At 35.1% G+C, this 17022-nt stretch overlaps 2 protein-coding genes across 11 annotated transcripts in view; one reads left to right on the top strand and one right to left on the bottom strand.

Annotated features, from left to right (window-relative positions):
• KCNIP4 (potassium voltage-gated channel interacting protein 4) overlaps positions 1-17022 on the top strand; it is a 433785-nt gene that overhangs the window by 358300 nt on the left and 58463 nt on the right. The window lies entirely within an intron of this gene.
• PACRGL (parkin coregulated like) overlaps positions 9238-17022 on the bottom strand; it is an 80519-nt gene continuing 72734 nt past the window's right edge. Inside the window, exon 8 of the mRNA XM_066995715.1 lies at positions 9238-9279. Coding sequence (XP_066851816.1) covers positions 9253-9279 — 27 coding nt within the window. The 3' untranslated portion in view covers positions 9238-9252. The remainder of the gene's footprint in view (positions 9280-17022) is intronic.

Raw genomic sequence — 17022 nt, 5'->3', positions numbered from 1 at the left:
GCTCTTCTCTCTTTGGTCATCCGAGATTTGAACATGATTGCATTGCAGCACAAACCCCACTGCCATTAATGGAACATATTTTTTATGCTTGTGTTTTCCAGGGGTATTCTGGTTTCCTCATGTACTCCAGTGTGGAACTGCATTTTGTTGCTTAAATAAAGTGAAAATAAGGAAAGAAAAAAAAAAAAAAGCTACTGAAAGCTGAACTGAACAAAGATGTCCACATGAAAACAACCCCCTAAAATACAATGGTCTAATTTTAAAGAAATCTCTAGTTCTCACTGTTTGCTTTTATTAGTTAATTAGATAAGCTATTTTTTCTCAGCAAATGAAATACAGACAACAGATACATTGCAAAAAAATTAAAAGAAAGAAAATTTTGGTTGTCAGGGAATTCATTAGAATTGTTTATATTTTAATAAAAATTTCTAAAAGTAAGATTTTTTCATATTATATTTCTACTCATCTGTGTTAGTCTTAGAAACCACCTGCAACCCTGTCAGTAATATATTAGCTGGCTTATATATATAATTAATCAGGGGGTTTCAAGGTATTTTCAAATCTTACTATTATATTATTAGGAACTACAAACTACTTATTTCTACAAGTAAGAAATTTCTGTTCTGAACTCTGTCCCTCCTAATCAACATGGGTTCATGTAATACATCATTTCAATAGCCAACAGCTTCCACAGAATACTAATTGGACTCCTGGAAAGTTGTCTTCAGAAAGAAATTATATAAACATTGTGTTTTGTTGTTTGTTTGTTTGTTTGTTTTTCATGGGGAGTTTTTGTGAGTATAAGAACATATCCAAAGATATGAAATCCTGGAGATGGGTCTAGAAAATAACAATAAAATAACAAGAATCTTCTTTAAAGTTTGCCTTCTGTTAAATCATTAATCTTGTTTAATAGTTCACAGCACTTTTTAGAGTGCCACTGGACTAGAACAAATGTCATTTGCTGTGATAGCCACCAGGTAAGCCCATATATCACACAGGAAGGAGTTGTCTGGTTCTTCGCAGAGTTTAAAAAAGGATTGAATACAGCTGTATTGAGTGAAAGCACATCTAATGGTCACCCCCATCATATTGCATTTGTGCTATGCAGTAACATATAGTCTGTGAAGAAAATAATTTTCTGTTTCCATGTCAAGTTGAGATGGAAGAATATAATTGATATTTGTTTTTGACTTTGATAGGACAATTTTTGGTATTATATTTTAAGGAGAGGAAAGATTCTGGTGTGGTAGTGTGGTTTATCTGTCTATTTTGATTTCAGCTATATATAAGTATCAAACAACAGCTTTAGATATATTCTTTGCTGTAAAAGCGTGTAAGGGAACAGATATGAAATCACTATTTTTCTGTGACAGGATGTTTCACTACAGTTTTCCTCCCTGACACCATTCACATGCTCAGATTCTTGAGTTTGACTGCACAGTAAAATTTCTTCTGTGAGTTTGACCTCTGTACCACTTCTCACCATCTCCCCATCTGAAGCCTTTTTCAGTTTCATTGAAAGAGAAGTCAGTAGTGCTTCAGACGTTTGGGAGGGAACCACTGCCACTGACAGAGCTGATATGAATATTTACAAAGCTAGACTGTGTAGAGGAGACTATGAGGATACTTCATAAAAATAAATAAATAAATAAATAAAAATTAAGGGCTCAGCCATCAGGTCCTGAGCTTTGCTGAAATCACTGCAGATATTACATGAGGTCCAATCTCTAATCTGTTGATCTGTTGGTGGGAGTCTGACTCCCACCTGACAAAAAAATGCTGGAGAATAAGGAATGAATAAGAAAGTGACAAAGTATGGTATCCTGCATCCTGGGGGCTTTTTTTTTTCCCCATTTCTTGTACTCATGAATCTTCATAATTTTTTTTTTTTTTTAGTATCTCAAACATTTTCATATATCAATTGCTACTGATAATAAGCATGCATTTTCTGAGTACAAAACCACAACAAAGCAGTAGGCATACCATGCCAATGTTTTAACGTGAGGTAAAATGTTTACGTTAGACAGGAGTCAGAAATACCTACAGAAATATCCTGCCTCAAGCTTTCTCACTGGCTAGCTCCAAGAAGCTCTTTGCTTACAGCACAGACCTGTAAGATCATTAATTTGAGAAATTTAAATCTGTTATCCAACAAGACATTTATTCTAGGTTTCTGAAAAAAATTCTCTGGCTAACAACCTAGTAGTTGTCCAGCTTTCATAGACTCTTGCTGAAATCTTCAAACAATAATTCCTTAAGAAAACAATGTGCATTTCATAGCTACTCAGTCATCTTAAAACGCATTTTGGAAATTTTAATGTAATAACATTTTCAAAAAGTCAAAAAACACAAATCAGAATTGTGTGTTATCTTCTGCTCTCTGAAAGCTGCATATTGTTCTGTCAACTTGTAAGCAAGCAACAGTGGTATTAAAAATTTATTTGAATACCTTTTTGATCCAATTAACTTGCTATGTAACTTGGCTCATCTTCTAAAGTTAAACAGAACTCTGTATTTGTATGCATTTTGTGCTTACAGTTTTCATATTTCTCAGTTTTACTTGTGAACTTCTAATTATTTGGGACACAGATCTCAGTATCAAAACACCTGCTTTTGAGTTGCATGAGATGTATAGTGAAATACCAGTATCCTTGCCTACTTGACACATAAAGTACTGGAGCATGCCTTTCACTGTATGGCCCCCAAAATCAAATAACTGGGTAATTTTAGAATTCAATTGACAGCTGCTTTCATTCAGCTTTCCGTGTTGTTGAATTACTAATAATGCAGTCTGGTGACAGCAGTAGGGCTATACTCCAGGAATAAGACAAATTAGATAAAGCAGATCTTTCATTAAAGTCAGAGAAGGAGAACAGAGAAGAGAAAGCTTGTTATTTGTTGCTGGAGCTGCCCTAACAAATATTTTTTGACTAGTATCTGTTTTGATTTAGGTCCAAGCATCTGTTCTTGGATCAGACTACAGTCATATTATCAGTCTAAGCTGTTATGAGCAGAATTAGTGAGGAGCCAGCAGAAACGGGTTGTGATGGATGATAACACAAGCCCCGTTCACAGGAAATTAGATTTTCTAAGTACTGAAGAGAAACATTAGAAAACTCAAACACCGGTAAATAACTGCTATCTCCATTCTTTACCCTGGAAGAGGCCGCACTAATGTTCCTGTAAGCCACAAGGAATGTAATTTTAATAATTGAAACTGTGCACTTGATCTTACACACATTTTTTTTTTTCCATTAGACTTAAAGGCAATTTTGATTCCTAAGTGGTTATTCTCTCCACACAGTTACAGAAATACATATGGAAGAAAACAGTATACAGACTTTTAAAATGTCTCTACCAAAATGCCTTTTTTTTTTTTTTTTTGGATCATGATTAAATATTTTATTTATGCTGATTAGGAATCATAGAATCATTAAGGTTGGGAAAGACCTCCAAGATCATCTGGCCCAACCATCCCCCAACACCAACATCACCCACTAACCCATGTCCCTAAGCACCAGGTCCAACCTTTCCTTAAACACCCTCAGGGATGGTGACTTCACCACCCTTTGCCATCCCTGGGCAACCTGCTCCAATGCCTGACCACTCTTTCTGAGAAGAAATGTCTCCTAATTTCCAACCTGAAGCTCCCCTGGTGCAGCTTGAGGCCATTCCCTCTAGTCCTATCACTAGTTACCTGTGAGAAGAGGCCAACCCCCAGCTCCCCACATCTTCCTTTCAAGTAGTCGTAGAGAGCAATAACGTCTCCCCTGAGCCTTCTCTTCTCCAGACTAAACAATCCCAGAAGACAATGACAAAGACATCCCAGAAAGACAAATGAGAAATAAAACCAGAAAGATTTTGATTTCAAGGGAGGCTGTTAGTGACCAGATCTTTAAGCAAACTAGTCAGATTATGTTCAGGTAATATATTATTGATGAAGGTGAAGGCTGACTTGATTCATGAGTTCTGAGTGTATGTAAAATTAGAAATCTTGGTTTCTCCTTTAAACCTGTGTTATGTCCCTCCTGTATTCCTTTCCAAAATTGATAAAAAAATTGTTGATGAATGTTTACTAATGATTAATTTACCAGAGTACTAAATAGTCAGAACCACCCATTACCCAAGTATCAGGAGGGGAGGAAGGTAGAAGGAACTCATTGCTGGGAACTTGTCTTTGTGTATTTTTCTGATTGGAGAGTTTGCTGACAGCACTGTACTAGCCTTTTCAGAAGCAGGGTTACCAGAACGATTTGTTAGTTTGTTTTTATTAACTACTATGTGAATGCATCACAGGCTCAAGGAGATGCACAATACCTGCCTCAAAGACTTAATCTAAAGTCATATTTGACCCAGCTGAAAATCCTTGATGGGTTTTACTTAGAGAAACAGACTTATAGTTTATGATGACTTTTTTCAGAGAAACGTAAAAACAAAGTTGGTAAAGTTGTCAGGTGGTCATTTAGTCTGTTGCCTAGTCCTAAAACTTAAACTATTTCTGACGTTTTGAAACAGCTAAAGCCCACAACATGCCTCAGAAATTTGCCTGATTATATTAGGATGATTTTCCAAAGACTGTAATATAACATAAACTTTTTTTTTCTGAAACCTAGGCTTATTACTTATTGTCATTGTCTCTTACCCAACAAACCTTAGAGTATTCTTTTCCTTTTTGTGACAACCTTGTGCATATCGTCATATTTCCCTTTAGTCTTCTCCTCCCTAGATCAAAAAAACAAACTGCTTTTTCACTTCTTTTATTTTAGTGTCCTTTTCATTTCCTATATTCATCTATGCACTCTCTGAAACTGCTCTTTGTCCTTGAAAAATGGTACCCTAGTACAGACATAAACCCATACTTGAGGCTTTACTAATTTTGCCAAGTTGTTTTTTCTTCAGGGCATATTTTGCACTTCTTTTGACTGAATTGTACTCTTGAGGGTTTACAATTTTTTTTCTGAGTTGCCAAAAGCTCTCTGAATTTTAATCCTGCCTCCAGTTCTTCCCAAACAACTTCTAGATCAGGTATTTTAATTGCACTGCCTATACAGTTATTTCATGTAACTTGATTGATTATCTGGAGTAGATGTAATTTTGTGCAGAAAAGCCTTCTTATCTTAGCAAAATAAACTGTTTATGACAGTTATTTGTTTATTTCCTGCTTTCTAACATTAAGGTCAGCACAATCTATTTACAATATTAGTGACTAGATGGGAATATTGGGCTTTTTTATGGCTTTGTTTCATCAATGTTTTTTCAGCTGAAGTAATGCAAGAAAATGCCCAAATTATTATTTACATAAAAATGCAAATATTTTATATGATATTAAATGATAATTTGTAAAAATATTTCTTATTAACGTATATTAACAGCTAAGATAAAGTTTCTACTATGAAAATGTTATTTTAGGTATCTTGGAAGGTGCTTTTTACCTCCTGGTTAAGAGTGCTATCATACAAATCCAGTCCTGTATTATAGCTGCATTTTAGCAAACAAAATCCAAACAATCATAGCCTTAGTGACTTCAGTATAACTACACTGTTTTATATCTGCCCAGCGTCTGCCTCTGTCATTTTTGTGCAAGTCGTATTGCACGAATAGTTCCTATCATTTTTGTTACACAATGACGTGCAATATTGATACCCAACTGATGTAAATCCATAATGTCAGTGAAGATACCTCATTCTCTACAAAAATGTATGTGTAGTAGGATGTGATAGTCAATCATACTAAAGGTCACTTCCATGTGTTCTTCTGTACAGTTTCTGTCTATATAATTGAATGTTAGGAATGAATTCAAATCCATCTGTTCTTGGGGGTATATTACTTGCTGGAAAATGATACAATTTCATCTGCCATCAGTATTATAAATTTATGATTACCAATGAATTATCATTCCTCAACATTAGGCATTTAATCAAACGTTCCTTGGGGCACATTTTCATTTCAAATCATTAGCGTGATTCTTATTGGAGCACAGAAAGGGAGGTGATGGCAAATACCCAATAATGATTTGAAAGACAAAAATTTTTATAGAGGTTTCAGAGACTATTACAGTCTCATTTTGACATTTTTTAATGAAATAATTTAGGCTAATTTGATATTCTCTCTGTGAAAAGAAGACGTATTTTAGGTAGTCAGAGAAGGTCTTCCAAGAGTACACGAGCTTTTCAAATTTAGACAGTCTAGTGCTTCAAATATATGCACTTACAGAAATGCCTAAATCCCTATCTGAGTCTCTTCTATATGTATTTATTAGCTGGCTGTTGGCTATAACACTTAGTAATGTGAAATATAGGTAGAAACTTTTCTTGCTGTGTTTCTTTTTACACAGTAGTATTATGAACATAACACAGCTGCAAGCAGTTTTGAATACTGAACTGCAACCTTCATAAGGAAGAGGGTAGATTGGAAATTTCCCTCTCATCACAAAATAGTGTATATTCCAAACAGCCAGCACAGAGGAGGAGAGGGTAACATTTTAGATATCTTAACAAGTCTGACCCAGTATTTGGAATCTGGCAAGAAATAATGGTTCTAATAGCTATCCTACCGTGCTACGTCTATTTATTTAATTAACACTGGCAGAATTTCTTAGAACGGATCTTTGTATCTGCTTGTTGTTATTGGTTTTTTTGTTTGTTTGTTTTGTTTTGTTTGTTTGAAACACTTCAAATACAGTAAAGAACATTTGAATAAGAGCAGGATCTCTAGCAGTGGATTTTAGTATCCAGATTAAGATTAAGAAAAAAGAAAGAATTGATTAAGGAACAGTTTAGAAAATACAATGTTTAACTGGCCTAGTTTTTTTGATTCAAGCCACTTCCATGAAGGTTTAAGATTGTGTACAGCTTGGTACTTTCTCTCTTGCCTAGGCACAGTTCTGTCCAAATCTGAATTTTTCAAACGGATTTACTCTGAATTTTTCTAGGCAATTTTCGCTGTTTTGATGGAGTAGAACCATGGCAACCTAGAGAACACAGCACTGTATTTGTGAGGAATGTGAACACACTCTGCAGGGCCCTGGCGCTAAAGAAAAACTAAACATTTTGATTTCTCTTCATCAAGTAGGAAGTAACCGCCAAACTCTTTTATTCATTTTCCTATTGCTGCTGATGCTGGTTTTATACTCCTGAAATTACTGCTTTTGTGTGAGACATCATTAGGGATAGGATCTATGTGTGCTACTTTCAAGCTCTGATTTACTAAGTAACTTCAGTAAGGTCAAAGTGTTGCTTTTTTTCAACCTTTACACTGAGTGAGATTTCAACAAATTCTAAAAAAAATATTACAGAAGATTATCTTCAGGATCTTGGGCTTCTGATGTAACATGTCTCAAATAAGTTACCCAGGAGGCATAATCCCGATCTCTAGGCTAAACTTGGACAAAATTAATAATCTCACATTAGTGTTTTGAAAGGATTTACTGACATTGCTTCTAATTACAATGTTGTCAGTTTGACTCCTTTCTTAAAGAAGTCCTCTAGGAATGGAGAGGAGCCCTTTTAAATACACATTTCAGATGTAACATATTCGTCAGTATATGAGGTACAAGGATAATTTGGGGATTTTGCCAATCTGAAAGAGCTCATTGTCCAGAAGGTATTAACAAATAATCCAAGGGGACAAAATAACATATTTAGTGTTTTTGTTTGATTGATTGATTGATTGATTGATTTTGTTGTTGTTGTTGTTTGTTATTGTTAGGAATGCAATTAGCGTGATTATATGCTAATTACAATTTAGGAGAGATTTTGACAAAAACCGGTGGAGCACCTTCTCTGAGAGGAAGAGATGAAAATATAAATTGCCAAAAGAGATATGTTAGTCAAAGTCAGTCATGATTAAATACCCAGGTGAATATTCTTAATAGTGTCTTGAAGAATATCTTATAAAAATCACAGATAGAAAAGATAACATTCCAATTTAGGAAAAAATAAACAAACAAACAAAAAAAAAACACTGGAACAAAGGTTTCACTGAAAAATATTCTTCCTTTTCTTTGATATATCTTCCTTTCAACCATGATTAAAAGACAAATTTATCTTTGACAGGGTGGTTTCAAACAGTGCTTGACTCAAAATTGAAGAGGAATGGATTTTCTGTATATAAATGTAAACACTTGCTTATTTCAGTGGGTGTGTTTTCTATCTGCTAATGAGAGGTATTTGTTTTAATTTTATCAGATAGTTATCCTGTCTGACAAAAGAGACTGTAACAACTCTGACATCAGTAGGGCCCTAAAGGCTTAATCACTTCCAGCTACAGCTTTGCCAGCAAGAGAGATTATTATCCTCTGCTTTCTCTCAGCCATTCATCACTCTGGGGAGATTATTGTCTTCTCAGATCTATTAGCTCAGTCTCAAAAATAAACCACATTAGTGTAAACAGTTTCAACAGTATTTTGTTAACATGTCTAAGGATATATATTAGTTGAATAATGATTTTTTTTTTTTTCCTGAATTAACTGCCTTAATGGTTGTGTCACTGGTTACTCAAGGAAAGAAAGAAAAATGGTGAATGTTAATTTAGGGTATATTACACCATGAAAAACAACCAGGTTTGATCTCAAGGACTCATTAAGCTATACAGTAATAAAGTGCTGTAGTAAATTGGTTATTGATTCTGAAATACTGACTGATGGGTGATCAGGATGCTATCTTAATGTTCTTTATCCTGTTTCCCGTTTCCTCTTTTTTTTTTTTCTTTTTCTTTTTAATTTAGCTAACAAATATGTAAAGCTAATCCAATACTAGTGCTAGAGATGGTAAAAACTTTAGAGTTTTCAATCACAAGGCTTAAAGTGTGTAAAGAGCTTCAAAAATCAGTAATTATAAATAGGAACAACACTGGAAAAATATGTAATACTTTAAATCTCTCAAACAAAAGTAACACTAAATACTTACAGAATATTTTAACATAAGAACAAACAGAATAATTAGATAATGCTAGTATAGCTATCGCTGGTTATTTGTTCCAGGCAGTTTCAGAATAAATAGTTGCCAAAAGATGTTTTATTAGGTGAATTTGTATCGTGTTCTGCAGCCACTCAAAACAGTTTGACTGCTCAGAGTGCTGATTCCCTGGGATTTGTTTTCTGTAACCCTAAGTGATCTGGAAATAAAATGAAAGAAAGAGGGTACTTACTATTCTTCTTTTCTGAGCTGGCTAATAAGCTGCCTTATGATACATCAGCAAAACAGGCATTTTTGTGGGGGAGATTTCGGTCCTACTCCCAGGATCAGACTTTCACGTACACATTCCTGGTGTAGCACCCTACATGTAGAGTAACAACACGGATTTTAAAATCACACATATTTGAAAAGTACTGCACATTTTGTTGAAAATAATATTTTAAGTGTTTCAGTATGTTTAATCTGTGTTTTTGTATTACTAGTCTTATTGTTTTTTCCTTTGCTTCTGAGAACACCAGAACAGATTTTATTTCTTAGTAAGAAAGCACATGTAAATCACAAAAATTGTCATTACAAACTATATCAGAAATAATGTCTGAAACAATCACTGCTCTTACTTAAACAAATCTAATTTCTGCCAGTGTCTCCAGTGTCCTAGTTCTATAGGTCACCAGCAACAGTTTGTTCTCTATCTCCTACTAGACCTTTAAAAACCTTTGAATTATGCATTTTTTAGAAAATACCAGCTGCTGTTTTTATGTTTGTTCTAATATGATTTTCTTTCATTTCAAAAGAAGTACTTAGGAGAGTCCTTTTCTTTAAAAGTAAAGAAAGCCAGCCAGATAGAAGAGCTGTACTACTGCAGCCCATTATAAATAAATAAATAAATAAATAAATAAATAAAAATTAAATAAAGGTCTGAACTGGGAGCATTGTTCTGTGTTAGTGAAGAGGAATTCTGATGAATCCTGGAATTACCTTTTAAATTTGTACGGTCTGTAAGTAAATTGGATATGCATAGAGTTTAAAAAATGTATTAAAAGTGGACCCTTCCCTTACTATGGCTTCTTTCAGTACATACTGTGTCACTAGGCTGATATCTTTCCTCTTTTAATTCCTATTAGATAAAGTAAGAATTACTTGTTCTCTTGTAAGTATTGTTGGTTTCCTGTACCATGAATTCTGATAAATATAATTTTGTCAATACGTGCCCAGGTCTGGAAATGCAAGATACTGTTTATGCAAATAATTTTCCAGTCTATTCTCTCTTATTGCTTTAACTCTGCCTCCCAGTCTTCAACAACTGAAGCAGTAGCTCTAGTGCTTCTCTTCCAAAGCACTCTCCGTACCTTTGTACAAGCTACCTACTCTCCCCTTAGTACAGTTCCTTTCCTCTGTTTTGCAGAACCATTTCTTTCTCTTTTAATTCATCTCTAAAAAGCATATATCATCCATTTTATCCCATTTACATACATCAAGAGTATCTGCTATTGTAGAATTTTCTCTATTTCATTACGAAGTAGAAGAGCTGGAGAACCTCTGTATTACAGAACTTTTACCCAAGAATTGGCATTCTTGTGCTCTGTGCTCAGTAGTAACAGTAATTAACCATAGTTTGATAGATGACCATGTATCAGTACAGAACACGAAAGCAAATGGTTTATAATCATGTATCAATCTTGAATATCGATTTTTTTTCAACAGAATTAAGCATTTGTTCCACTGAGTTAAAGTATTGCTATATTTTGTGTAAAACAAGACCTATAATGAATTACTGATTATATTCAGATTCTTCTTGGAGTTAAATTCCACGAGTGAAAAGGACTGCAAATTGAACAGCTTACTGTTACCCATATCTTGCTTCCATGGTTTTAAACAAAAATCAAGAGGTTTTCTCTACCTATAGCCGTTTGACATCTAGTAACCTAAGAAATAAATTGCTTTTGATTTTGTACATGAACAGTGAAGGGACATAATAAGAAAATAAGTACTTCTCCTGCTTGGATTTACTTGACCAGAAAAAATGAGTGCTTTATTCAAATAAAGTGTGAATTACATGCCAAGGGTCTGATTTTTTTTTTTTAACTTTCTAAGAAACTACTGTTTGTGTCTTAATTAGAAAGTGTGAAATTTAAAAATGTAAAAAACAAAAAGTATATGTAGTCATTCTAGATCTTTTAGTATGACATAAGTATTTTTATGAGTTTATAAAGCTAATATTTATGCATATATAGACATGGTTATATCTTTATCTGCTCACCTGGTTTTAAACTGAGCAATAATAATAATAAATAAAATAATAATAATTTTGCAGATAACATTTTATAATGTAAGGCTCCTATCTCTAGCAGTTCACATTAGACAGCTGTGTTATTTGGCTTTGTGCAAGAACACATAAGATTCCATAATGAGTTTGTTTGGTTTTTTCTCCTTTATTGTGTCTTCCCTATTTCCATTGTCTGGGAGTTACTGACATTATGTATTTCACACTTTAAAGTGTTAACTGTGGCTTCTAATCTGAAAAAAATAATATATATATATATGTAAAGCATGTTGTGAGGATTCTGAAGAAATAGAGTAAAATTACATCTTTCTTTAAAATGTGTCTCTTTGTGTTCCAATTTTAAATAAATAATTTTAAGAAGACTTGAGGAACTCAAAATGAATTTCATTTTATCCTTGGCAAAAGTTTCAAGCTCTGCCCGAGATGGCTGAGATCTCTATGTGAATGAACCATCAGATAAGACAGCAACATGAGGACAGTTGACAAACTATAACAATAAAAAGGTCCAAGGTGTTTTACTTATTTGGAGTTAACAGTGAAAGTGGAATGGAAAAGAGAGAAAAATAAATCAGAGCCTTCTGTAAAAGAAAATAAGTGGATTAACATGCTTTTAGGCCTGCTAAACAATTACACCCACTAGAACAATTTATTGTGATAATGCAGGAGCATGGTTTGTCAGATTCTCCGTGGAATCTCTGAAATTAATTGATTTGCCCTGGAAAGAACTCCCAAATCAAGGACCTTTGTTCTGATCTTGGTGCTTCCTATGTGCTCACATTACAAGATAGCAATACTCAGCAATCCTCCTACATACTCTGTCTGTCCCACATTTATTCACTCATAAATTGTTGTTCCTTTGGTTGTTCTTTTTCAACACAATATAAGTGTGGTGTGTATTAACACATATAGTTTCTGTACTCTGATTTAACTAAAAATTTTGGACACTAAACGGAAAAACATTTAGTAATACAGAATGAAAAAGGCATAAGAATTTTATGTATAGTAAATAAGTTACAACCAGTTTATACTAGGATCTCTGAAGTTTAGAAGTCAGATGTATTTCTTCTGATTGACACTAAGTAAGCAGGATTTCACTGGACTACCACAACTTCTCAGATATGATGGCCAGTGGCTTACCAACTTCATCTGCCAGTTCCCTCAGGACCCACACATGGATGTATCTCTTCAGGTCCAATGGACCTGAAGGCACCTGCTGGTTCCTTAGCTGGTCTCAAACGTGATCTTCCCCTACACAGGGCATTTCTTCATTCTCCCATTTCCTGCCTTTGCCTTCTGCAACTTGAACGGTGTGGCTAGAGCACTTGTCAGTGAAGACTGAGGCAAAAAAGTCATTGAGTACTTCAGCCTTCTTCATATCTGGGGTAAACAGGCCTCCTGATTCTTTCTGGAGAGGGCCCACGTTTATGATTTGTTTGGAAGCAGATGACTGAAAACATGAGGATTTGGACTGTAAGATCCTCAGTCCAAGCACATGTTTTTCCATCACAGTTAAAAGCTCCATCAGGCTGAATGTAAGCTTGCTCCGCTTAGCCCATAACAGAGCACTGCAAGGCTCTTTGAAGTTAAAATCAAAAACTTCTTTCTGTTCAAAGCTGCACTAGTCAGTTTTTGTTCTTTCTGATAATTGTCTTGGGGAGATTTTTAATTTTTACCACTCTGTATTACCTCAGGATCAAGATCATGTCTAGCTTGGATTTATTGTAGTAGCTATCATGAGAAACCGCTGGTGAAAGTAGAAATAAAAGACAAACAAAATAAAAGGTAGCACATGTTTTAAATGCCTTTATTCATGATCACAGGTCTACATGTTTCTAAGTACAAATTCTATCCATTTACTTGAATGGAAGAGTTTTAAGGGATGGCTAAAAAACAACATGTGGGCAGTTCTCATTTCCTTGCGCATGCAGTTTTATGAGCAGAAAGAATGAAATTATTAGCTCAAAATTCAAAGAAATGGGTGATGAAAAGCTGAGATCACAAAGGGAACAAAATAAGACATCAACCGTATATTAAGGTAACAAGACTAATGAATTATATATAGTTAAATTACGGATAGTTTCCTCAAGGCAAGGCGGGAACATTGGTGCTGGAAGAGGGACAAAGGGAGAGAAGTTTGAGAGAGATGTTCATCAAGGTTACAGAGCAACAAGCAATATGTTTATGTCAGGATGAAAAAATTATCTTAGCAGCAGATTTTGAATGGACTGCAGCAGAACTTTATGAAAACCAGGAATGTAATAAAGGCACTACAAGTGAAAACCATAATATACAGGTTATGAGTGAGGTGAAGTAGAAGTTATAGGCAAAAGAGAAATTGGGCACTAGTAACTACGAAGCCCTGCAACCAGGGAGAAAAAAAAAAAAAGAAAGCAAATATGTAGTTACAAAATCAGGATGATGAAATCAAAAGCCCCACCTTTTGCAGTAGTTTATACCTCTTATCTTGCAGTCTGAATTGCCACAGGAAGGATTTGTAATCAAAGTCAGAATGCTGTGGTCAGAGTTTGTATGCGCCTATGTCTGCAAGTGTTAGTTCATAGTGAAAAGCATCTTTAAAAAGCAGTCCAAAAATAAAGGTTTACACTTATTCACTAAGTGACCTTTCATATTTCAGTGTTACTGCTCCCTTAGGTCCTTTGCAAAGGTTAGCAAAACATCAGGATGGAAAGACAGTGATCAGTCGAATTTTTTTCTAATGTTTTGTGTAATCTGGTGTCAAAGTTCCTGTATAACTCAGATTTCACATGTGTTTTTACAAAGCATCTAATTTTATTTGGGGTTTTGTCCATGCAAAGGGAAAGGAATTTGCTCCAATTCTCCTGATAATGCTCTGTGAATTAACCAGACTTTTTATTTGTAATTCATAGAAAAAAAACAGCAGAAATAGATTATTGGAATTTTTAATCATAGCTTTGCATGATTTAGATAAATCTCATTGTTCTGATAGCATATATATATAATCATCTAAAATTTTTTGGTCCATTGTTACTTAAAAATTTGAGTTTTTGTTATATGTTATGTCCCCCAGCTGAAATTAGATGCCTTTCCAAACACTCTTGAACAAATCTTGCAATAAAAGCAATTTGTAATCTCAGAAAGTATCTTGGAATATCTATTTTTCTTTCTTTTGCTTAGATTAACAGGAAAATGCTAATAGGTTAGCAAGGGATGGACTGATGTTCTTCTATTTCTACTTTATATCCTGTTTTTTTAATGAAGCACATAATGAATGACACTGGATTTGGTTTCTTGAAATCTGCTTGCAAAAGAGAAAAGTGTATTCTTCATTACTTCATTGTGCCTCTTTTCTGCCTTGTTCAGAAATGTTATTTTTACTGAAGCAGGATACAGATCACCAATGAAATGTAGAGCACTTTACCTCAAGACTGTCAAGGCTTGGTGACTTCTGTAAAAAGGTGGTACAATGTCACTACCATTTTAAATCAAAAATGAGCTTTACCCAAACCACCAAAATTTGAAGCCCTAAAATAAATATAAGACTTGAGCCCTAGACATATCCTACTGATCTCTGTGGAACTACTGCTCTGCTGTTGACTTTGACAGTGGATTTGGAAGTGAATTGCATCAGAATGATCTAGGTCACAGCTGACTCACTTGGGGGTAGTTCAACAGAATTGAGAAGTGTGTGCTGTTTTCATTTCACTGTCTTGTGAAAGTTCTCTGAGCTCTTGGTGAGTTGCCTTTCATAAGAACTAAATTCATATAAAGCATTAAAAAAATGCAATGATAGCCTAGAGCACTGCAGATTAATTATTTCCTCTCAGAATAATTGAATAATATTGTGAACACTATGAAGGCATGCTCCAGAAATTATTCATTAAAAGTATCTGTTTCTGGTCTTATCTAACTTTCCTAATGAGAGTAAAAACACTCTTCTCTGTAAAGTACAGTGCTGCTGTTAAGGGATGTCATAAGTGGCTGCTGCTTCCATCAGCTCAGGGAGCAGGGATTCTTCCTGGTGTCCACTGGAGCCCAGCCTGGCCCTGCTCCAGCCATCAGCACAACCTGTCACCCACTCTGTTCTCCTCAGCTGGTTTTGGGGACACACACCATTCCTAATCCCATGGTTGGGGCTGAGACACCCGTCCAAGGCAGTTGTTGGCAGAGACACCCCACATCTCCAACAGCTGACATCACAGGCCAGGGATGCCTACACCCCTGGTCTGACTGCATTTGCTGGACACAAATCCACTCATGGTGGTCCCCCAGTAGCTGATGCCTCATCCTTGCAGCACTCACACACATGGGAGAGAGTGAGATTGCACAGAGAGACAGTTAAGAAAGGGTAGAAGAATAAGACAGGACAGAGACTGCAGTGATCAGGTACAGATAACTGTGCTGATCAACAATGGTTTACACACAGTTGGTCTGTTTTATATCCCTTTCTGTCTATTCTTCCTTCTGTTCCTCCTTCAATCCCTTCTCCTAAAAACACCTTCATAATCTTTGCATAGTCCCACAGGAATACCCCAAATATCCCAAATCTTCATGTTCCAATTTTTTCCCCTTAGCTGTCAGTTACAAAATCCATGTTGACTCTCTCCAAAGCTATCCTTGGAGTTTCTTGATGGGCCTTCAATGAGTAACTGCAGACTTTTAGCCTTTGGTCAACCTTCATGGAACAGTTTTGTGTCTCTACGTATTCTTATTTATCTCTTTTCCCTTTACGTATTATCCCCTTTTGCATTGAAATGGTCCTTGATCAGATAACTCTGATGAAGCAGACAAGCTCTTCTTATACATACCATTACAATCACGTTGTGGATTAACTTGCTAGATCATCTTACTTACAATTATAATCTTCTGAAGATATGGGCCAGAATAATGTCTCAAGACTATTAGCTGTAGAGTCCCTTTAAGGGAAGTTATCAATCTCTGTGAACAACATACAACTGTCAAGGAAATTTTGATTTATATTTCCATAATCATTTCACGTTGTATTCACCTACGATCACTTGTATACTGTAATCCATAGGGAAAAATCATTGGGTTAAATTGTCTTCCATACAGTAACTTTTGCTTCCTTTGTACAGTGTCTCTAGTAAACAATAAGCAGAACTCTTAAATCATAAAGTAGATCAATAGCACTTGTTCTACCAATTTTCAGGGACTCTCAAGAAATGAATACTCCTTGGAAAACATAAGCATATCTGTGTTGAGCATTGAACATGTTCACACACACCATACACACAGTTTAGATAAGATAGATGTATGTAGGGAATAAATATTTGAAAGCTTTCTCACAACTTTTTATATCTCCCTGTTCAGTTTTTCATTCTAATTCTTAATTCCCTTAAAATTTTTTTTTCTGTCTCTTTCCTTTCTTTTCAGAACCCTTCTTTTTTCATTGCAGCTCACTTATTATCATGCTTTTGATTCCTTTCCATCACCTGTCTCTCACTTTGATAGATTAATCCTTTTTTCTACAGATGTTCTTTCTAGTCTTTTCCCAACAGTATTTCCCTCTCTTTCCTTTCTTATTCTTGAATATCATTTTTTTGTAGTCCTTCATTTGCAACCGATCCTTCATTTTGATTGAAGCATTGGTTGGTGTTCCTCTATCACAAAACTCAGTGAATCTTCACTAATCCAGATAAACTTATTTTGTTATCACTGTTTAATCACATTTACTCATTCAAACTCTTTAGAAGGTTTTCTTTACAAGTTCTTGCTGTCCTACTTGCCATGCTGAGCCTCTCAGATCACATAAGCAAGGGAGTGCTTGGAAGGGTTCTCACTACCCATCACTGGTACCAAGCCTCAGGTTCCTCACTGACC

This window comes from Anser cygnoides, chromosome 4, assembly GCF_040182565.1.
Source record: "Anser cygnoides isolate HZ-2024a breed goose chromosome 4, Taihu_goose_T2T_genome, whole genome shotgun sequence".
In the NCBI taxonomy this organism is placed as follows: domain Eukaryota; kingdom Metazoa; phylum Chordata; class Aves; order Anseriformes; family Anatidae; genus Anser; species Anser cygnoides.
This window is presented reverse-complemented; position numbering and strand designations above follow the sequence as displayed.